This window comes from Berghia stephanieae, chromosome 2 (assembly GCF_034508935.2).
Source record: "Berghia stephanieae isolate SIO BIC M18660-M18661 chromosome 2, UCSD_Bste_1.3, whole genome shotgun sequence".
Lineage (NCBI taxonomy): Eukaryota > Metazoa > Mollusca > Gastropoda > Nudibranchia > Aeolidiidae > Berghia > Berghia stephanieae.
The window spans coordinates 12,580,447-12,605,553 of record NC_088361.1 but is presented as its reverse complement, the minus strand read 5'-3'; the positions used below and the strand labels follow the sequence as shown (position 1 = coordinate 12,605,553).

Below are 25,107 nucleotides of genomic sequence, written 5' to 3'. Positions count from 1 at the left end.
TGTAATTTCAGTGCCAGTAAAAAGGAAGAAAATGGGATGGTAAAACGTTCTAGAATTACAATTAAAGCATCAACGCATAAGGCAGACAAAGGGGAATTGGTTCAAAGAGGAAACAAATGTAGATTCCAAGAGGACACTATCAGTGTACTTAGTTTGAGATCACTAAATATCTCATCCAGACATAAGAACAGGTCCCCGCCAAGAGGAACACACTCAATTGTTTACAAATCATATATATATATAAGTAAAGGAAAAATAATACAGTACATAACAGAAGATGATTTACAACGGATAAAAATATCATCTCCCAAAACAAACCATACATTTAACTGTTTACCTCCCAGTCAGGACCAGGACAAAACCAAGTGATCTCATTCCAAGACAAAGACAGAAATCAAGTTGATAAACAGATGTAGGGGGATAGAAGACACAGTAAGTACCTCCCTGCCCACTATGGGAGGTCAGGAACCCCACCCAGCACTCCCACTTTGTGCATCTTGGTTTCCTATTCTTTAAAAGAGGCAAATGTTAAGTTTGGAGGCCTTCCTGGTCTCGAAGCATTGGATTAAAACAAAAAATAAAGTGAGCCGGAAAGAGCCAGAAGATAATAGAGTATAAAAACTTTGCGATGATGAGGATTCGAACCCACAATCGGACTATTAAGGCAACTTTGCCCGGACAAGAGAGGGATGCTCTATAATCGACGCCATTGACCACTTCATTGGATTGAAATAAAAAAATAAACATTCAATATTTGTCACAATTTAATTGATCTGATGTATGGACTCATTACAAAGATGGTTGCTAAATATTTTTTTTAAACACTGAGATATTCAACACTAAGGAGCTATTTAATTTTTTTGCATTCCTCATTGTTTCCTATTATGCCATAAACAGCTAAATTATCTTATTAAAGCTGTAAGTTATGAGAATTTGATTTAAAATACCAAAAGAACAAATTGAGATTATGATTATACACACAAGCAAATTTAATGGCATAGGGCTGATGTACCCCTATATATACAAGTTTTGTACTATGCATGTCTCCTATGTGTGTGTATGTGACTGTCTGTGTGTGCGCGTGTATGTGTGTATGCTTGTGTGTGAATGTGTATGTGCCAAAAAGTGAATATATAAGCTTCAGCATATACCCACATATTTATAAGGGCTTATAAATTCTTAATCACGGAATAAAATTAACGGCATCAAAATTTTATATAATAATAATATAATAAAATTAAAATTAAAATAAAAGCCCTTTGTCATTTTATATCATTTATAATCATATTCGTGAATTTAGTTAAATTGCATTTTTTTGTTCACTTCATTTCCGTTTAAATCAAAGGTTAAAACTGCAATGTGATGCTCATAAAAAGTATGATGATTAATTTATGATGGCAATGCTGGAAAAAACAATGCATCTAGGATCACGTTCTCTCATCCTCATTGTTATGTAATCGCATTGTATTGTTTGTAAAAAAGTGGGATATGGAGTCATGTTTTCTGAAAAATGCAAGAATTCAGCAACAGTACACCCCTATCTCCAACATCAATGTTTAGAAGTCATGCATAGATACTGAAAAAGTGTCTCTGGAATAAACAACCCAGTAATAATGAGCTTTTTAACATAAATAAATGCTTTGTGGAAATAATTATGTATTTAAAAATTTAAAAAACAAAAAAAACAAAAAAACAACCTGACTTTATATCATTGTGAGCAATCTTCCAAGTTTAATTCCTTTTTCATAAAACTTCCTCCTATCGTTGTTGTTCTTTAAAGAGTCGCAATTCAGGTTGAGCCGTTTGTCAGATTACAGCTGCACTTCATGTTTTTTGTTTGTTTTGTTTTCTTTTTTACCTCTCTCCTTACCAACTATAAGAAAATCGTCACACTCGTTACGATACACCCAACATTATTTCTGACTCAGATTTGTTTTTTAAAATCGCAATAGTGAAAAAAAAGGTATTATTATATTGACAAGAACTTAATACTGTTTTGTAACGCTTGTTTTGATCTACAAAATTATGTATATCATGCACTTTGTGCGCTTAAATTTGAGTTTAAAAATTCAATTTATGTGTTAAGTAGGTATGAGAATTTAGTAAAAGTTTTGAGAATTGATGGTAAGGAGAGAGTTAAATGGCTTTATGGCACCTGCGACATTATTATATAAAATAAAAATAAATAAAATAAAATTCCCTTAATTCATCCCATAGGGGAAATTTGTCTTTAGGGTTTATTCCAAGGGAAGACTGGAATAACCCAGGCGTCAGCCGCAGTGCAGTGCCGCAAATTGAGCTAGGGCGAGGTGACTTGCTCAAGGCCACACAGCGCAGCAGCGGGTGATCGAACTCGGTACCTTTCGGGTACGAAGCAGAGACCGTACCGCTGAGCCACGCTGCCCACATGACATACGGACAGTGATGACACTCCAGACCCTTAGACATCCAATGTAAATCAAAGACACATAAAAATTCTCCTATCATAGTTTAAAGACATTGCACAATTAAGTGCAGCTATGTGGTCTTGTGGTATGACACTCGCTTTCGGATTGGAAGGTCCTGGGTTCGAGCCTCGCTCGGTGCATAGTTGAGTCCTTGGAAAAGGCTCTTTACTCCCACATTCTCTTACAGTACTCAGGTGTATTATGAGTACCTGGCTGTTAACAGTGATGTCTTTGTCCGAATAAATTGTAATATCGCCTAACAGGTGTCATGTCTCGTCCTACATGTTAAGTGTTGCTGTTGGCCAGGGAACCCTTGTAAAGCATTTTGAACACGTTTAGTGGATATTGCGCTATATAAAAGCTCAATTTTTTTTTAGTTCCATGGTTCATGGAAAAAGAAAACAACCATTTATCTCATTCGTCTGTAGTGTTTCATTCATCCTGTTTTGTTGATATATGGGAAACCCAAAACGTCCATATTATCTGTTCTCGTAAATTAATTTGAAGCTTACAATCAGTATCGCATTGTTATTTATTTCTTCGAGCTTCGAGCAGCAACATTTACATTTCACATTAGTTAGCAATTTAAAATATTAACCACAATAAAAATAATTCAATTATTCATTCATCCTTACTCCGTGTTATGGATATCAGGGAATTTAACAATGATGGGAAAATAATCACAGATAGAGGGTGTCAAATTTCCTTTCTACTAAACTTCAACATCTGTCGTGGTGTGAAAAGGAAATCTTTTACAATGTCGCTATGTGGTTTCGTGGTATGACATTCGCCTTCAGATCAGGAGGTCCTGGGTTTGAGGCATAAGTGGGGTATTGTTGAGCCTTAGAAAAGGCTCTTTAATCATATTCTCTCACCGTCCTCAGGTGTAAAATGAGTACCTGGCTGTTAACAACATTGTCTCTGTCCGAAAAAAATTGTAATATTGCCTAACAGACGCCATGCCTGGTCTGACATGCTAAGTGTTTCTGTTGGCCAGGGACCCCTTGTAAAGCGCTATGAGAGCATTTAGTGGATTTGTGCTATATAAAAACTCAATTTACAATCATCAGGTCCACATGCGGTCCATTGCTTCGAATTGGTATTATGTCACGATGTATCAGGTGCTTGAAAGTGATTTTTAAGTAAAATGAACAATGATCAGAAATGTCATATTAAGAAACTACATTCATAGCACAGGGGGTCCCAATAGCTCAATTGGTAGAGCACTCACTTCACACACAAAGGGGCTGTGATCGATCCTGGGTGCAGTAAAGACCCCCCCCCTCCCCCCTTGTCCACCCAGAAAGTGATTGTATAGCCGGGTCTATTAGATCAGGTGGGAAGTATTCAATAGACTAGCATCCTATCCAAAGGATAGCAAGCAATTGCTATTGTCCAATTCACTCTCTAGAAGGATAACCTCTGGCTCCTTAGGTCTACTATTACATTCACTTTCCTCAATAAAACAAGATGAAAATGTTGCTGCTTGAAGCTCCAAGAAATAAATAACAATAAGCAATGAAATGGAGGCTTCGATTTATTGAATGAAGACAGAAAATGTGGACGTTTCAGGTTTCCCCTTTATCAATAAAACACGAATGTTTCATTCATCGTGTTTTGTTGATAAAGGGCAAACCCAAAACGTCTACATTATATGTCTTTGTTTGACTACAATATCTGTCTTTTGTTTGATAAATTAAAGCTCCTATTTCATAGCTTTTTGTTATTCAATAAAACATATAAATTTTACCCAAGATTCATACTTATGATTATAAACTCAATTTTTAGCATTGAACCCATCCCGACATAATACCGTTTTGAGGTGATGGGGTCACAAATGCCGTGGCTCATTCTATTCCCTGTAATATAGTTGAAAATTTAGAGAGTACTGCTGCCCTATTATTAGGTTTATCAACTGCACAGTGCTTTCTGACAAATCTAAATTAGATCCATCAATCCAATTACAACTGGATTGACATGAGATGCTAAAAACATAAAATTTGCACACGAACGTGTGCTTATTCAATGTCCTTTCAATATGGCCATTGGGCATGAGCAGGAGGAATTCATAAGTCTGTTTATTTAAAAAAAAATTATTATAAAAGAAACGTAGATGATGCAAACATGCTTTAAAACCAGTCATTCTTTTCATTTATCTATTTATTTATATTTTTATTATTATTGGTTTTTTTTTTGGGTTTTTTTTTTTTATTTGGGGGGGGGGGGGGGGGGGGGTTGGGGTTGGAACAACAAAAAGAATCATTTCCATAGTTTTCTTTAGGTTACTTCTGACTATTCTGTATGTCAAATACGAATGGAGGCAAAACATTGGATACTACAGACGCATGTTGATACGAATTAAAAGTTAAAATAATAATTTTAAAAAGACATAGACCTAAACAGGCATCATGTATTCCTCCTGCCAACGAATAAACTAAAATATAATATATACTTACTACAATGTAGCCCCTGTCTCGTTTTGCTGCATTTCTTTTCAACCTAAAATAGAAGAAAAAAAAAAGACTCATAAAGATAAAATCATAAGTCTTTAAGAAGAGAGTGATATGAGGTCAGTAGCTGAATCCTAGAGAAGTAAAAAAAAAAAGAAGAAGAATGACAACAAAAATCTAAGAATGGAAAACTTGAACAAAAATATTAATGAAACTTACGACTATCCAGTGAGCATTTTAATAGCAGTAAAAATCTGAAAAAGTGTGTATGAAACAGTGCCAGACAAATCAAGAAATGAAAATAAAATAATAATAATAATAATAATAATAATAATAATAATAATAATAATAATAATAATAATAATAATAATAATAATAATAATAATAAAAACAATTTCAAAACAATCAGCGTCCCTCACCTGTGGATAGAACCTACAATCTCCTGATTACTGCACTGTTTCATATACATTTTCAGATCTTTATCTTAAACAAGTGCCTGCTCCTTAATTTCTTAATTTGATATTAAGAGCTTGTTTGTTTGTTTTAAAGGGTTTTACGGCGCTTGCAACACATTTAGGTTATATCAGCGCCAGTAAAAAGGAAGAAAATGGGGTAGTAAAAAGTTCTAGAATTAAAATTAAAGCATCCAAGAAAAAGTAAGACATAGGGGAACTGGGAACAAATAGGGATCAGATGTAGATTCCAAGAGTACCACTAATGTACTTAGTTTGAGATCACCTATAAGTCTCATCCGGACATAAGCACAAAATCCAACAAAGAGGAATACACTCAAATGCAAACATTATGCATTCAAAACAACAAATATAATAATACATAACAGAGAGACGATTTACAAGGAAAAAAATATCATCTCCCAAAACAATAACTATGCATTTGACTTTTTCCCTTCCAGCTAGGACTCCGGCCAGGGCCAGGACAAAACCAAATAATCTCATTCCAAGACAGAGAAAGAAAGCATGTTGGAAAACAGATATAAGGGGATAGACGACACAGTATGTACCCCCCCCCCCCTGCCCACTATGGGAAGTCAGATATTAAGAGCAGTTGACGGTAAGAAAAGCAATCTTTGGGACACACAAAGCTATGATCATAGAGCTCCAGAATTTCCTAGTATGACACAGACAGCAACAGTTTATTATTACTCTCTTAATGAGAGGATGGTCTGTTGGAATATATTTCACTGGAGTTAATTAAGATCCAACAAGGCAATCACTACAAGTGTGGGCAGACTGACTGGCTTCCAGAATATATGCCAATCTTTTTTTAAAAACAGCTTGTATATAGCGCAATATCCACTAAATGTTCTCATAGCGCTATTCAAGGGGTCCCTTCCAATTTCCACTAAACGTGCTCAAAGGGCTTTACAAGAGGTTGCTAGCCAACAGCAACATTTAACATTTAGGACGGGACATGACGCCTGTTAGGCGATAGTACACTTTTTTTTCAGACAGAGACAACGCTGTTAACGACCAGGTACAAATTTTACACCTGAGTACAGTAACAGCATGTGAATAATTTGCTTTCTCCAAGGACTCAACTATGCGCCGACTGAGGCTCGAACCCAGGACCTCCGATCCGAAAGCAAGTGTCATACCACTAGACCACATAGTTCTGTTTACTTGTGACTAGAAAAGGTAAATAATAGACACCTAGATAATCACGCCTCTCGGACAGTCGTCATAATGTAAACAATGGCAGTGATTGGTCAACATAGCAAAACTACACAGGTTTTACTATCGATGGCTTGTGTCTAAGTAAAATAACCACTGTTCTACAACTTGATCAATAGAACCAACACAGAAAACTATGTGTAAATTTAAACGTTTATAATATGATCGAGAAAATCGTGTGGTAACTAGTCACCCATTCGGCGGTATGAAAACAATAACAAAGATCAGAGAGCGGTGGATATTATTCACAATATTGTTTATAAACAACCAATTATGTTTGTCCTAGCACTGGGAAGGTGTCACAAATTCCATGTTTTGATTGGTCAAAAATCTACTGGTTAATTAGGCAGCAGAGCCCTATGTGGGGCAGTAGTCCAAATGAATTAACATGAAAAAAACGCATTGTGTATATTGTTCTAGTGGGTCAAAAAAAAAAGATACAATATTCTGGTGGATCAATGGCAAAACAGAAGAGTGCCATGTCTTGTACTATAAAGTTATATGTGCGGCTATGTGGTCAAGTGGTATGACACTTGCTTTCGGATCGGAAGATCCTGGGTTCGAGCCTCACTCGGCGCATAGTTGAGTCCTTGGAAAAGGCTCTTAACTCACCTTCTCTCACTGTACTCAGGTGTAAAATGAGTACCTGGCCGTTAACAGCGTTGTCTCTGTCCGAAAAAATTGTAATATTGCCTAACAGGCATCAGGTTAGGGACCCCTTGTAAAGTGCTTTGAGCACATTTAGTGGATATTGATTGCGCTATATAAAAGCTCAACTAAAAAGTTCAACAACAGCAGGAAGGAAAATGATCACGACAAGGCTCTGACCTCACAATTGTGTCCTTGTGCTTTATTCAAATCAGATGAAAACAAGTACCTACTTGGCAAAAGGCAGTCGCGGATACATTATGGGGTACCTAACAGACGACTACTGAACAGAATAGATAATTGCTGACCGGAGGAAGAACATTATAATTGCTGCCACTAAAGAAGTTCCATCTGAAACTTTTGCTATTTAGTCCTAGTCAAAATTGAAACTTTAAAATGTTACATTTTACTCATTTTTAATTAATTGACTTGTCTTTAGCCTACTACTCCATAAAACCTATCTAAAGGTTTAATGAACACAAAACATATCAAGCGTGAAGCTTATTATGCAAGACAATAGAAATATCACATTTCAAGCTACGTTTCAACAAGTAATCTTTTTTTTCTATATTGGAATAAGTGATGAGTAGAAGGCAAGGCGGGCAACAGCTGGGACTTAAATAGTTAATTGGCACACGCGTTGCAGCCTCAGTATCATTTGACACACGTTTGAACATAAATAAATAAATGATAACCTTCTATCAATGGTTGAGCAGCACAGGTCTCATTCCGTCATAAAGTCATGCAAGCAAGTTTGAGCATGGCCAGTGACTGGAAGGTGACAAATATATATTTTTTTTAACAAAACAAAACAAAAAACTCCAAAAAAATTAGTTTGGTTAACTTGTGAATGAGTAAATACCAAGTTAAAAGCAGTACGTCTGCGAGTAAAAAGGCAACTTAACTAACAAGCATTGTGAAGTTTTTCTTCATATAAACCTGTTGACCCAGAATAATTGAGTATTACTGTCAATGCTACATATTCAAATAAGAAAAAAAAAAGCTAATTGAGCATGATGAATAAATGGACATGCAGTAAAAAATGAGCATGTTTACTAATTTGTCTTAGTTTAAAGGCCATTCTCTCTATACACAAGAGTTTTGGCTTATGCACAATTCTCCCCATTTGTTCAAACCTGAGGACCTTGTCTAGGGACAACAATGCAAAACATTTCATAATTATTCATTCATTTGAAAATAAAAACAACTAATTTTGACATCGAACGTTTTCATTTTAGAAAAGTTATTGATATGTAACTCCTCTGGAAACATTTTTCAAAATTAAATTCTGTGACGATTATTGAATAAGCTTTATGACTCGTGGTTTAGAGTTGTTGGCGAGGCAATACTACTACTCACAGCAATTTGTTATTGTTTAAAACAATAGCATACTTATAATGAATGGAACAATAGAACATGTCATTCCCATTAGGCAATGCTCTGAGCCATAGTACAATATGCAGGGTCTGTTGTTTCACATTAAAACATCGAAGAAAAAAAAACCACATAGATAAATTATGGTTCAGGGTTCATAAATAAATTGCTTATAACGCCACTGGATTCAACTGTCAAACGATTTTCTGCCTCTCCCCCAAATCTTCCATCTCCTTAGAAAGAATATTATATGCATCTGGCCAAAAATGTTTTTCAATGGAACGGATACCTAATCATTGTCTGCGAAAACAAATTCTCATGTAACCTGACAAAACCGATTTTTCCATTTTTCCCCAGATAACAACTTCTTCATCCAATATCAATTGATTGTAAAGACTAAGGAAGTCTCAGGTTAAGTCATTTTTTATGGGAGGAGGGAGGTGGTAGGGTCTTCTTCAACGAGCAATATTGGAACTAAGGTTTATGAACCAATATGAAGAAATTAACATGCTCAGTCAATGACTCACGAGTTGTGGCTGTCCTTTTGATTCTTGAGAAGTAAAATTTATTATGGGTCCATGGAAATAAAATGATTTTCCTAAAATGACATTTTGTCTAAGACTGGATTAATGTTCAAAACATTGATTAGTTCAAAACTAATGTATACAATTTTAGTTAATTATTATTATTTTTTTTTCAGCCTTTCATTTGTTTCCATAATTGTCATAAGTTCAAGATGATGTGACAAATCAACATTCAAAAAATGATGTCAACCATAATTTTTATTCATGCCTTTATGATAGGCCTAAGTAATCTTAACAGTTTTTATTAAGATTAAATAATCACATGAGATTTGAATAAAAAAGAATCTGCCTGAAGCTGGATATCTTGGACTTTAACATTCAAACATTCATTTCACAGATAAAATAACAACAGATATAAAGATTATTTTGAGCGTGAAGAGAGTCTGGGTTTATGAATGTTCTATTCTATTATTATGACGATTATTATTATGATTATGATTATTATCATTATTATTATTAATTTCATTATTATTATTTTGAAGTGAACAATTGCTTACAAAACCGAAATATGAACTTTTCCTCAAACAAAATATTTTAATAATTGAATAACACAGAACAGAGACAAAACTAAAACCCACTAGACCGATAACAGCTCAAGTCTGGGGCCCCTGCTGATTGGCTGATAAAGTCAGGTGACTAATAAATAATCTACTTATAAAGCAGATGATAGATGACAGATTTGTAGAATTATTTTGTAAAATTTAAAAAAAAAAAAAAAATTCCCTTTAGGGAAATTTGTCTCTAGGGTCTATTCCAAGAGAAGACTGGAATAACTCAGGTGTCAGCCACAGTGCAACGCCGCAAACTGAGCTTGGGACAGGTGACTTGCTCAAGGCCATGCAGCGCAGCGGTGGGTGATCAAACTCGGAACCTTTCGGGTACAAAGCAAAGACCGTACTGCTGAGCCACGCTGCCCCTAAATCTATATATTGTATTTCTTGAATTACGTATTGTAGTTTTTCATTTTGAAATGAAATGCTACCGGAAAATTCTCCACATTTTCTGGATAGCAATGGAAACTGACCAAAATGTGAAAGAGTCCCTTGGCATTAGGGAGCTGTATCCCATAAAGATGATACAGAAACAAAACTGTTTGTCTTTTTTGGACATATCAAGAGACATGACACACTTGAATTTCTAGAGGGCATTGTGGAGGTTAAAAGAGGGAGGGGGAGACCAAGAAGAAGATGAAGATGGTCACGAGACATCAGCGAATGGATGAATAAGCCAGTGACTGAATGTGGAAGGATGGCCTAAGACAGAAGCTTGTTTTGGTAAGCAGTTGCGGAGGCCACATCCAGGAGGGATAAGCCATGATGATGATGATGATGAGACTTCTATTACTATAATTAACATCCTTCTACCTACTCCTACCTAGATTAAGGAAGTCCTATCACCATAAATAATAATAAAACAGCTCCTTAAGCTAAAGCATGTATGACGCTAGTATAACATATGGCACCTTCGAAACATTTTCCTGTCATCTTTTCAACTTTACATTTAAAAGACATAGATGGGTTTAATTAGACTAGCATCCTATCCAATCCTATCCCAGGGTTACATGCAAATATTACTTGCCATTTAATAGTTTTTCTTCAATAACACATCTGCGCTGTCAGCCAAATCCAGTTGGCAGAAGTTAAACTACCATTACGAATATCAATCAAAAGTATGATTCAATGCGCAAAGATCTTTTTCTTCTTCTTCCTTGTTTTCTTTATTTTTCTTTTTTTCTCTCCTATTAAATCAAGCACTTACCTCCATAGGTAACAACAAAAACAAAAACTGAGAAGAAGGGTGAAGGCACCAACGCCTAACAAAGGCAATGAGACATTAAAGGGGACGTCCTCCGCTTCCATCTCTCTTTCACATCATCCAACATAGACGCTTTGAATTAATGTTGTTTTTGCCATCTGTTTATCTTAAATACAGACAAAGAAAATCATAAAAGAATATCAGAGTTGCTCTCTACTCAGACAGGGTGTAATAATGTCCGTCCTTGAGAGAAAGAGGGGAAGAGAGATAGAGAGAGGATGAGTAGGAAGAAGTAAAATATTTGATGAATATTATAGTTATCATAAAACGTTATAACAAGTGTAACTTAAGGATACATTACCATATTTATGGACAATAAAGATCTATTATTTTCATCATCATTATCATTATTATTACTATTATTATTATTATTAGTGGTAGTAGTAGTGGTAGTAGTAGAGGTAGTAGTAGTAGTAGTAGTAGTAGTAGTAGTAGTAGTAGTAGTAGTAGTAGTAGTAGTAGTAGTAGTAGTAGTAGTAGTAGTAGTAGTAGTAGTAGTAGTAGTAGTAGTAGTAGTAGTAGTAGTAGTAGTAGATTTATTTCTACCCTTTTCAATAACTTTAACAAATCTCTGGCATGGGGGAAATGTGTAAAATAATTGGAAAATGGCTAATGTTACAGCAATTTATTCTTAAAATGCTGCCAAAACGATGCTAATAGCTACCAACTAAAATTTCAGTCATTTATACAATGTAAATTGAACCTATTATAAAAGATCAAATTATTGATTTTCTTGAAACCCACAAAACGATTGTCAACATGTGTTCCGAAGGAAAACAGTTATTTGACACCAGAGACACCAACTTTAAATTTGGCTCACAGGAATTTCAGACACCACTCATAGGAATTTCAATGCCGAAAGTGAATTTCTGCACACAAGAAAAGGGAATTGGGATGATATTTGGTATTGTGTTTACATATTGTATAGTTCTAAACAGATAACTGATTAGAAATATATTATGATATATTATAAACACAATGCCAAATACAATCCCAAAGTTTCCTTATTTCAAATGAAGAAAAGCTCTAAAACCTAATGGTAGTGATTGTATACTGGTGGTAGTGAGATTGAGGTGGTGGTTGTAGTTGTAGAGTAGTAGTGGTAGTGATAATGATGTGATGGTGGTTATAATTGTAGAAGTAGTTGTAGTGATGATGATGTGGTGGTGTTTGTAGTAGTAGTAGTAGTGGTAGTGATGAAGATGTGGTGGTGGTGGTGGTTGAATTAGTAGTGGTAGGATGATGATGTGATGGTGATGGCTGTAGTAGTTGTGGTCGTGATGATGATGATGTGGTGGTGGTTGTAGTAGTAAATGTCATGATGATGATATGGTGGTGGTGGTTGTAGTAGCAGTGATAGTGATGATGATGTGGTGGTGGTAGTGGTTGTAGTTGTCGTGGTAATGATGATGAGGTGGTGATGGTACTTGTTTTGTTTTGATTTTTAAGGGTTTTACGGAGCTTCATCATTGCCTTTTTCACCCTGGGTCAGGGTATAGGCCACAGACAAACAGTTTCCATCCTTCTCTATCCTGAGCCAACTTTTTTATCTCATTCCAGGTCTTACCACTTCTCTGTATATCAGCTTCTTTAATTCTTCTCCATGTTCCTCGTGGCCTTCCCCTTGATCTTCTGCCCTGAGGGTTCCAGTCCAATACTTTCTTTGTTATAGTTGAGTCATTCTTTCTAAGCGTGTGTCCAATCCACCTCCATCGTCTTCTTCCTATATCCTCTCCTACTGGTTTCTGCTGTGTTCTTTTCCATACTTCTTCATTTTTTATTCTATCCATCCATTTTATTCTGAGTAGCTTACGCATGCACCTGTTTACAAAAATCTGTACCCTCCTTATACATGCCTGTGATGCGTTCCAAGTTTCACATCCATACAGTAGGACAGACTTCACGTTTGAGTTGAAAAGTCTTAGCTTTAGTTGAAGGGAGATATCTTTAGTTCTCCAAACTCTGTTCAAAGATGTGAATGCAGCCTGTGCCTTTCCTATTCGTGCTTTCACCTCTGCTTCCGTGCCTCCATCCTTGTCAATTATACTTCCGAGATAGCAGAAAGTGTCTATATCTTCGAGTTCCTGATCTTTTACTTTGATCTGCTCCCTTTGACGCGTACCTATCCTCAAGACCTTTGACTTTGCAGGGTGTATTCTTAGACCAATTGATTCCGAGAGGCTGTTTATAATTGTGGTTTTTGCTTGCATCTGGTCCTGGGTGTGGGACAAAAGAGCCAGATCATCTGCAAAATCCAGATCATCCAACTGTGTCCAGGGGGTCCACTGTATCCCATTTCTTCTCCCTTTGGAGGTTTCCTTCATTAGCCAATCAATGGCAAGGATGAACAGGAATGGAGAGAGCAAGCATCCCTGCTTGACACCAGTCTTAATTTCAAAGCTGTCAGTCAGCTGATCTTCATGTACAACCCTGCAACTTGATCCTTCATACATTTCCTTAATGAGGTTTACTATCTTTTCAGGGAGTCCATAATGTGCCAGAATTTTCCACAATGTTGCTCTGTCAATACTGTCGAAAGCCTTCTCGTAATCCAGAAAGTTGACAATAAGAGGAGAGTTCCATTCTATAGACTGTTCCACTATGACTCGCAGAGAGGCAATCTGGTCGGTGGTTGAACGGTTTTTCCGAAAACCTGCCTGTTCGTCCCGCAGTTTAGCATCTGTTGCATTCTTAATTCTCTCTAAAATAATACGGTTGAAAACCTTTCCTGGGATAGAAAGAAGAGTGATGCCTCGATAATTATTACAATTACTGAGGTCCCCTTTCTTTGGAAGCTTGATAAGATGTCCTTCCTTCCAATCCTTTGGGAATATCCCGTCATTCCAGATTCTCTCAAATAGTGGGTGCAGGGCCTCAGCATTTCTTTCCGCATCAACTTTTAGAGCCTCCGGTGGAATCTGGTCTGGTCCAGCAGCTTTCCCCCTTTTCATCTTGTTAATGGCACCCACAATCTCTGCTATCGATGGTGGATCACAGCTAATTGGTAGCTCATTCCTTGCAGGCAAAATTTCTGGCTGGTTGTCTGGTGGTGGTCTGTTCAGAAGGCAGTTGAAATGTTCCCTCCATCGTTCAGATTGAGCCTCTTTTCCAAAAATAGTTTTCCCATCTTTGTCTTTGACTGGTACCTCTGGTTTCCCATATTTTCCAGCAAGTGTCTTGGTAGTTTGATAAAAGATCCTCATGTGTCCTCCAGTCGCTGCTGCTTCTGCTTTCTCTGCAAGTCTGTTCATGAATGCTTCCTTGTCTTTCTTCACAGATCTTTTGACTTCCTTAGCTATGGCTCGATACTGCTCTTGTGCATCCAGTCTTGAAGCCCTTGTTCGGCTTGCATTCACTTGTTCCTTCCTTGTTCTCCTCTTTTCAATAAGGTCCAAGGTGGTTGGACTTATCCATTCTTTATGTTCCGATTTCTTTACCCCCAATACCTCGTGGCAAGTTGTTATGTAAACTTCCTTGATCTTTGCCCAATGTGACTCTACATCTATGTCCTCCTCGAGCTCAGTAAGAGGTTGGAATCTATTACTCAATTGTAGTTTGAATTCCTCATTCTTTTCCCCATCAAGTGCATTCACCTCGAATTTTCTTCTTGTATGTGATCTGGCCCCGTGTTTTCTAAGTCGGAGCTTAAGCTTTGCCAATAGCAGGTGGTGGTCTGATCCAACATCTGCCCCTCTCCGTACTGTCACATCTTCCAATGAACGTCTGAATCTACGAGAGATACAAAAATGATCAATCTGATTCTCTGTCACACCATCTGGTGAGACCCAAGTTGCTTTGTGGATCCTCTTATGGGGGAACACTGATCCTCCAATCACCAAACTGTTGAATGCACAGAAATTTGCAAATCTCTCACCATTATCATTCATTTCTCCCATGCCATGACGTCCCATGATACCTTCATAGCCTACGTTATCCCGTCCCACTTTTGCATTAGCATCTCCCATCAATATGTTGATGTCTTTCCTTGGCAACTTGTCAATGACTTGTTGTAGCAGACCATAAAATGTATCTTTGTCCTCATCTGTTGCATCATTTGTTGGGGCATAGATCTGTACAATGTTCATGCTGATCTTCTTACTCCGTGTTGTAAAGGACGCCATGATGATCCTTTCTCCGCATTGTTCCCATCCTCTCAGTGACTTCTGGGCAAACTTGCTTAGAATTATTCCTACTCCCTGTGTATGAATCCCGTCCCCTCTCCCTGAATATAAAATCTTCTCCCCAGACTTGAGGTGTTTCTGTCCGGATTGTATCCAGTGGGTTTCGCTTACTCCAAGTATATGCAGCCTGTATCTTCTCATCTCAGTCACAACTTGAGAGCTTTTTCCTGCTTCATACATGGTGCGAACGTTCCACGACGCAATTCGAAGCTGCTTGTTTGGCGAAGACGTCATCGGGTCAGCAGAGTCCTTTCGGCTTTGTCTGTTGTCCTTCATAAATTCTGTAATTCCAGAAACTCTTCGGTCGCCCAAGCTAAAAAAAGGATTTGGTTTGTCTGTCTGTGTTTCTGTAACGGTTTGAGTTTAACGGAAAGGGGTGTTAACCCTTTGCCAACCCCCAACCTGGAGGACCAGGTGACTCAAAGATGGGGGAATCACACACCATTAGTCGCCTTTTACGACACGCTGGCTTGGCGTTGGGCTATTCTTGACACTCTCAGTTGAGGGACCCCGGACACCACACGGGGTTTTACGGAGCTTGCAACACATTTAAGTTATATCAGCGCCAGTAAAAAGGAAGAAAATGGGATAGTAAAAAGTTCTAGAATTACAATTAAAGCAACCAAGAGAAAGTAAGACAAAGGGGAACTGGGAAAAAATAGGGATCAGATGTAGATTCCAAGAGCATACCACCAATCTATTTAGTTTGAGATCACCTATAAGTCTCATCCGGACACAAGCACAAAATCCAACAAAGAGGAATACACTCAAATGCTTACATTATATATTCAAAATAACAAATATAATAATACATAACAGAGAGATGATTTACAAATAAAAAAATATCAACTCCGAAACAATAACTATGCATTTGACTGTTTCCCTCCCAGCCAGGACTTCGACCAGGGCCAGGACAAATACAAGTAATCTCATTCCAAGACTAAAACATATATAAAGGGATAGAAGACACAGTATGTACCCCCCTGCCCACTATGGGAAGTCAGGAACCCCACCCAGGATGGTGCTTGTAGTAGTTGTGGTAGTGATGATGATGATGATGATGATGATGATGATGATGATGATGATGATGATGATGTGGTGGTGGTTGTAGTGGTGGTAGTGATGATAATGTGGTGGTGATGGTGATTGTAGTAGAAATGTTAGTGATGATGATGTGGTGGTGGCGGTTGGTGTGGTGGTTATTGCAGTAGTAGTAGTGGTAGTGATGATCATGAGGTGGTGGTGGCTGTAGGGGTGGTAGTGATGATGATGGTAATGATGTAATGGTGCTGGTTGTAGTAATTGTGGTAATGATGTGGTGGTGGTGGTGGTAGTTTCAGTAGTAGTGATAGTGATGATGATGTGGTGGTGGTGGTTGTAATAGAAGTGGTAATGATGTGGTAGTGGTGGTGTTTGTAGTAGTAGTGGTAGTAATGATGATGATGTGGTGGTGGTGGTGGTTGTAGTCGTGGTGGTAGTAATCATGATGTAGTAGTGGTGGTTGTAGTAGTAGTTGTAGTTGTAGAAGTTGTAGTGATGATCATATGGTGGTGTGGTTGCAGTAGTAGTGGTAGTGATGGCGATGTGGTTGTAATAGTAGTGGTAGTGATGTGCTGGTGGTTGTAGCTGTCGTTGTAGTGATAATGTGGTGGCAGTTGTAGTAGTGTTAGTTCAGATGATGTGATAGTATTGGATGTAGTCGTATTAGAGGTGGTAGTGATGATAATGTGGTGGTGGTGGTGGTTGTTAGTGATGATGATGTGGTGGTGGTGGTTGTAGTAGTAGTGGTAGTGATGATGATGTGGTGTGGTGGTGTAGCGGTAGTGATAATGATGTGGTGGTGGTGGTTGTAATAGTGGTGGTAGTGATGTTTGTAGTAGTTATAATAGTGCTAGTGATGATGTTGTAGTGGCAGTGGTTGTAGTAGTTGTAGTGATGATGATGTGTGGTGGTTGTGTAGTGGTAGTGGTAGTGATAATGATGTGATGTAGGTGGTTGTAGTTGTAGTAGTAGCGGTAGTGATGATGATGCAGTGGTGGTGGTTGTAGTAGTTGTGGTAGTGATGTATGATGATGGTGGTTGGAGGGGGGGTTATCCTTGGAACAAATTGACCTCACCGGAATTTCACGGAAGTTGCCGTAACCCAGAACTTTTTGCTCCAGACCAAATTTTTTTCCAGTGAAACCAGAGTTTTAGCATCACTGTGACACCCAATTACTAGAAGTAATGGAGGATTTTAAAAAACTTATTAATGATAAGAAAACATTGGCAGCACAAATTTAGACTTGTGTAAAACTGTCGACTCAGTTCCTCACAAGAGACTATCATGCATTCCGAAGGAAAAGGTTATTTGACACCCAATTACTAGAAGTAATGGAGGATTTTAAAAAACTTATTAATGATAAGAACGCGTTTGGCAACACAAATTTAGACTTGTGTACACAGTGTTGAATAGGCGAGCTTTTAGTTCTCTACCTGCGCGGCGATCAAGAGGTCATTCACTCCATCAAATTCCCGACCAGTGCAACGGGTTATCTCCCGCGATATTTAACAGATTTGTAACTGACATCTGGTTAAATTACAATCGCTTTTGCACAACCACAGTCAATTTTACGAATTTAAACAAATTGACAACACATGTGATAGTGACAATGTGACAAAGAGGAATGGAAAAGAACAAAGAAAGTCGGCTCACTAATTGGAGACACCGAGGATGTACAAAGAAGAAAACAGCTATCAAACGCCGCACTCAGTAAACTCACCAATGTATGGATTAGAGGTGACAAAATAAAGAGAAAAACCAAACTGAAACTGTACCGTCCTCTTGTAAAACCGGTACTTCTGTATAACTGCGGCACTTGGGCGTTGACAAAATCCGAAGAAGAACATCTGGATGCCTTCCATCGCACACAGCTAAGAAGGGTACTGGACATCAAATACCCAAAAAAGATCTCAAATGAATCACTCTATAAGATCACAAAAGAAAGACCAATCTCCCTTGACATTTTACAACAACGATGGCAACTTTTCGGTCACATACTACGCAGGGACAAAAACATACCAGCTAACCAAGCCATGTCGGGATACTTCCAAAAACACGGGAACCTTTTCAGAGGAAGACCGATCACAACACTCCCTGTGATCCTAAACAAAAACCTCACAACACTTGGACAAAGCATTAGTCTCATAACGGCAGGGGACCTTGAAAATCTGAGAACCCTAGCAGAGGACCGGCAATATTGGAGACACCTCACACAGGAAATACTGGAAACAGCCAAGGCGACCCGATCTTTTGGTCGAGACGCGAAAGGCATCTAAGTCAAGTAAGTCACAACACATTGAGAAAACTTTGATCTGTATTTTGGTACCAAACACTCTATCATTAGAATTACTGTCTTTGAGATATTTTGCATTAAGATATCAGCACAATTTTGATTATAGTTTGTTAAATTTAATTTATTGATTGCATTATTATAAGCAAACAAACCAATAGAAACTCTCAAAACTTGCTCTTACTGATGGAGGAATAAAGTAACCTTTCATTCATTCCCTCACAATTTGTGCGTCGCTCTTAGTTCTTTGATGATATGCGATAACATCTCGGTGCAGCTGTCCGATTTGTTTCGCTTTGATCACTGCTGGTTCAGAGGGTTATGAATTCCGGTCATTGAGTGTTCATCGCACAAATTACATTCAACAGATGGTCACACGAGTTTAGCTTAATATTATACGAACACGATTATGCCAGTTCTCCATTCCCCTAGTTACAAACGTGGTCAACTAAGAACACTATGTTGCGTAGTTGCACACATATGTAATGGCTTGTGATCGTATAGTGGTGTTTTTGATAGATGGTAGTATTATCCTTTGCGTTGTGTTGTAGATGTTAATAATGACGAAAGAGTTCAAGGGCCGGTGATGATAATTGAATGCACAATATCAAGACATTCAAATAAAAGTCCAGATTCCAAGTTTCATTTCTTACAGTTTTATTTGTTTGTGATAAATTCAAAATCCAAATCATGATAAATTCCAAATCCAAATCAAATAGCATGGTCATAATTCAATCAGTTTCATAAATTCCAAATCCGTAAAATCAGTCCACATGTAAAGTCAATTTTGCCTAAGTAACCATTTTCAATATACGTGGAATATTTCTAAGTCCGTAAAAGCAAATAAATGATGGTGAGCACAAAAGGTTTAATGTGTGCAGCTCATGGTCAAGTTGAATGCAGAATCAAAAGGTAGAATCAGAATCCTAAGGTAGAATCAGAATCCTAAGGTAGAATCAGAATCCTCCCGTTTTCCTCCAAACATCCTCTTTTATCCCTATCAAAATTTTACCCACAGTTCCATTGTTTCCACGCCCCCTTGCAGTTATTGACAGTTCCCTGTCAGTCTATAATCCAACCCCTAAGAGTAAGACCAAATCATAATCAAACCTGAAACGTCAATTCCTACATATTGATGTTAAACCCCGCCTTTTATGATATAACATTATTTTGATAAATGCCCCTTTCACCTGTTTCAACACCCTAAACCAATTTAAGAATGATTGATTAAATAGTACTCAACATGATAACCTGTCCAGTAACTTTGACACAAACGGTCTCAAGTAACCTGGACATAAAACTGCGCACACGTGTCATGCGTCTCAAATAGCTTGGACATAAAACTGCCCACACGTGTCATGCACTGACCAAGCTTAACTGATATGCCTGCACTATGTACTCACTAAACCCATTTGCTGATATATAATTGACAGTTTGCACCAAATGTCTTAGATAACCTTTTGCATAGGCTTACTCTCTTACATACGCCCCTTTCTTAGAATTTAAATTGACTTAAAACAATTTCAATTAAAAAAAAAAACAGTAAGAGATTAAATATATATGTAATGTCGAATTAAAATGTAATAAACAAATGTAAGAAATAGTCTATTTAAAAAAAATGATAAATACTTATACCAGTTAAATATTTTAAAACTTTAAATTTTAAATTCTAAAACACCAAAGTTGATTACAACATTCATATATATCGATTATAGGTTTTAAAGTATTAAATTCACAAACATCAATTTTGATTACAACATCTAGATAGATATATATCGATTATAGGTTTTAAAGTATTAAATTCACAAACATCAAATTTGATTACAACATCTAAATAGATATATATCGATTATAGATTCTTTTTCTTTCAAATTACAACATCAAATCTATCAAAAAGAGATTAAAATTTAGATTTACCAACACCAAAATTGATTAAAACATTGATATTTATCGATTAAACTTTTTTAAAGTATTACAACATCGACAGTAAGATATCATTTATTTAAAAATTCAAAGAAAAAGTATCTTTTCACCTTAAATTCCATCTTCATAGCAATAAAAGTGTTTAATTCTCGTCATATCCCATCACACATACATATTATTGCGTGAAAAAGGATGGTTCAATTTCCATTTGTGATATACTCACGTTATCTTATTCAATCTCAAATTCAACTCTATACGACATGGGTGATAATCTCAGCTTCCATGTATGTCTACTCATTTACTGTCATCTCAAAACCAATACCTTGTATATTCCCTTATATTGTATGATTCCATTGAAACAACATTATTACATTAATTCCAACTTATAATATGTGGTACAAATAATATTTCATAGACATCTAGATTCAAATACGAAGAATTATATTTCAATTAGTAATAAAAAATATTTAAAAATAAATCATAATAATAACATTATCATCCTTTTAAAATTCAAGTTGAAGTTATTATCATTCATTGTTCATTGTTGATGTTTCAGTTTTTAAGCTTTTTAAGTCACGACGGTGTAGTTTACAACTACATTGAAATCAAATTGTTCTTTGTGGTCATCCATCAGAGGTCACATTTCTTAGTAATTCGTTCGTTTCGAGAATGGTCATCTTGTAAAATGGTCAGTAATTGTTAATTAGTCATTGTTTCTATTTAGAATGAGTTGTCATGTAATGAAAAAAATATATCAACTATAAGAGTTGAGGTGATTGTATCTAGTCTACGTGTTGCATTGTTGTGTGTGTTGTGGTCACTGCATAGCCCAAGTGTCATAAATTCACTTTATTTATTGGTAGTTAATTAAAAACTTTTTCCTCTGTAAATGTCTTAGAATTAACACAATAATGTCTTCACATTCAAATATTTAGCGTTGAATAAATAATCAAACAACAGTCTGTCCGGCTTGTTCACATCACATATTTAGTGTTTGTAAATAATCAGTCATTAGTCTGTCCGACTTATTCATATTTAGTACAGTGTAAATAACTAAATAAGTAAAATCTAACATAGTATGTGATTGTGGGCTGTTACTAAAGTGACCAACTTTTGCAATTAGTGTGTTGTATTTGTTCGAGTCTTTTGAATTGGGACGAAAAAAGACTCTACAGGTAGCAAACGTATGCTTAACCTGTTGGGTTGTTTCTTGGTCTTGTGACGTCGCTGTAATCCATTCATCTCCGGCATCTGGGTCGATTCTCCTCGTAGATATTTGTGGTTGTCTTGTGTATACGTTGAGTCTCATTGTAGATGAAATTGTAAAAATTCAAGATTAACTGTGTGCGAGAAGTTTGACTTATCCAGCAAGTCAAAAGAAAGTTGTGAACTCAGCCATGTGTTGACAAAGAGTTCTTGTGTAGTAGTCGACAGAGGTCGTGTGTTGTAATTGTCTGTGTTTGTTGATCGAGTTTCGATGAGGTGGCATGTGAGTACACACCAGGTAGATGATGTAATCTGTAGAGTACCGGTGGGTGACGTGAGTCCAAACACCAGGTAGATGATGTAATCTTGCAGAGTTCCGGTGGGTGATGTGAGTCCACACACCAGGTAGATGATGTAATAATAACGTAGTCTAGTAGTGTATGTAGTAGGGTCGAATAAGGTCAACAATATTTTCGTTATTTGAACGCAGGTTGTTGAATATCATACGATAATGAATCCAAGGAAATTGCTCATGTGGCGTTTTGCGATAATTTTTCCTGCATTGTCTTATATACATATATAGCCTTTATCTTTACAATGATACTAAGACAGGCGTTATTATAATATTCAATGTTTATAAGTTGTAGATATGGGTGCTGCACACTTGTATATTGACATAAGTTTAAATTCGAATACGCTCACCACTGCATATGAAGGATGTAGTATTGTTCACAATTGGACATCGTTTTTGTAAAAACAATCGTATCTTGAACGTTTATGTAATTATTGACATCGTACATCGTTGGGTATTGTTGTCGTAGAAGTAAATACAAGCAATCCAATTGTTCAATAAAGAATGTAAATATAAAAAGGTTCATGGAAGAAATCTGTGTTGATACAGATATTATTTTATGAATTCTGTCAAGTTTGTATAAGTTGAAAGGTACGATGTAATTGAGGTTGCTGTGTAGTTTGTAGTCTGTAAATTGTGTTGATTCTGGACGTATCAATGGCGTAGTGGTTGTCGAGATGCTTACTCCATTTCAAGGTATTCGTGGATAGACCAAAGGGATTAGGACATTTTCCGACCTATGTTGTGGTTGTGTTTGAGTTGCCTCTGTCGTTGTCCTCAGCGTTCCCGTTATAACCGATGGTTGCAAGTGTCCTCTTTCGTGATGACTGTATCATGTTTTAGTGCAAACACTACTTCTGCCTTTGATTAACTCGAATTATTCCCCTTAGAAAATCCCTAATTTAATGAAATATGATTTTGTTTATGTTATCGTAGCACTTCCTACCATTTCAACTGATTGCCGAATGATTACACACTTAAGATTTGACAATTGAACATAACTTCTTCAACTCAGTTACAAATTTTATGATATAAATGTTAAATTCAAACCACGCAGTAAATATTGATTACAATTACAACAGCGAATCTATAGGAGAAAAATATGATAATCAAAATATTCACAGAAACGATATACACTCTGGTCAATAAAAATTCAATGTTTCGCGCCTTTGCCCTCGGCTTATAAAAATATTCATATAACTCATTGCGACGTTATCTCGCGCCTCCTAATATAGCATTGATAAATGTGTGCGCTTTAACCACGCGCATCGTATTTATAAAAATTCTCCGCCTTCTGCATCATTTCATAATGTTAAACCAAGCGCTTTAATCAAACGTAAAATAAAATATTCCCGAACGCCTCATTCCTGCGTCTCGTAATTTAAACCGTGTGCACTTTAATTACCGCGTCTTACATCACTGCGCTTATTTACCCGTCATTTACAGCATTTTACCGTATGGGTTACTTATAATTCGCTGATTCTTAACAAGTTAACCACTTGTGTCACAAATATTATCAGCTCACTTGACATGATAATGCATTTTCAATATTTTGTTATTCTTCCGTAATAACATTTTAACTCCCATTACAAGACAATAGTCTTTCATAATAATTAATACTCCGTCATTTTATTTGTTCTCCGACTTTAAACCAAAAGTCCGTTATTCCGTTATTATGAGAATATGTCTCCTTTTAAAAATCACGACGAAACGCGTTTCAAAACAAAACTAAACAAAACAACGATTGACTCATATTCCGCATAAATCATTTCAACTTAATTTCCAGTGATAAAATCCAAATGTCTTATGTAATCTATTATAACGCCATGTCTCATTACACAACAACTGTTGTCGATTACTTGGCTGCGTTAACCACACATTTATTACCAAGAATACAAACAGATATAAAACTTTGCTCTTTGCCATGAACCCATGAATCTCAAAGAGTCAATATCAACCTACCAATTCATCCCTATTGACGGGAGAAAATATAACCAATGATGTTGTAATATAACAACAAATACCATAAGACATTTTTCAATTATCAAAACTTATAATGTACGTGTTTTTATTGCCATCATCTTCTTGAGTCATTTTGACAGAAAATAAAAACGTAACAACATTAAATAATGGACCAACTGTCTATGTAATTCCAACAGTAACATACAAAATTGAAATAAAAATCGACACATCTTTGTTACTGATATTAACAAAGCATTGCCATTAACGGTACCAAATAATATTCGAAGATCTATTCCGAAACGCTTGATTGTAAGTAAACGCATTTTCATTTATTTTGAAAAATAAAACGCACTAAAATATTCATTTAAATTCTGCAATTTTTATTTTCATCTCTCCCTCTCTTCTTTTTAATTAAATAAAATACGTGTAGCATCAATGCATTATTATTATTATTATTATTAGTATTATTATTATTATTATTATTATTATTATTATTATTATTATTATTATTATTATTATTATTATTATTATTATTATTATTATTATTATTTTGCCGTTCTATAATATATTGTTTTCACTTTTTGAATATAATATATTGCCCTATATATCTATATTTTTTTTTAAATTTCCTTTTCTATCTGTGACTCTTAATTTAAATATTATTTAGTATATTTATCTATTTTTTTAAATATCGTCTTTTGTCAGAATTTTAGGAATCATCTATAATTTCAAATTTTTTTTTTCATATTTCAATACAAAATAATTCCACTACTTCACCGTCAAAATTGATATTCATTTTCTTTCCCAAATAAAACTATTTCCCTATCTGTTCACAATTTTCACTTCAAAATTCGAGTCTCACAAAAACTTCAATATATATTAACACCGCAACAATATACATTTCTTGTGTATCCATGGTTCGGAATAATAACATCTTTACATCATGGTATCACGGCTCCAAAAAAAAAATATATAAGAATCCTGAGTCACGACACCAAATTAGATACATAATGTTGCGTAGTTGCACACATATGTAATGGCTTGTGATCGTATAGTGGTGTTTTTGATAGATGGTAGTATTATCCTTTGCGTTGTGTTGTAGATGTTAATAATGACGAAAGAGTTCAAGGGCCGGTGATGAT

General features: G+C 36.2%; 1 protein-coding gene across 5 annotated transcripts in view; it reads right to left on the bottom strand.

Moving 5' to 3' along the window:
* LOC144964338 (RING finger protein 24-like) overlaps window positions 1-25,107 on the bottom strand; it is a 38,767-nt gene that overhangs the window by 8,647 nt on the left and 5,013 nt on the right. For 3 of the 5 annotated variants that reach the window (XM_078898445.1, XM_078898444.1, XM_078898447.1), the window contains exons 2-3: window positions 10,953-11,115; window positions 4,904-4,946 (exon numbers count right to left, since the gene is read on the bottom strand). In XM_078898445.1, coding sequence (XP_078754571.1) covers window positions 4,904-4,946; window positions 10,953-11,053 — 144 coding nt within the window. In that variant the 5' untranslated portion in view covers window positions 11,054-11,115. Of the gene's footprint in view, window positions 1-4,903; window positions 4,947-7,469; window positions 7,623-10,952; window positions 11,116-18,706; window positions 18,784-25,107 lie in introns of those variants that run through there. The other 2 variants (XM_078898448.1, XM_078898449.1) reach the window with 2 other exon arrangements.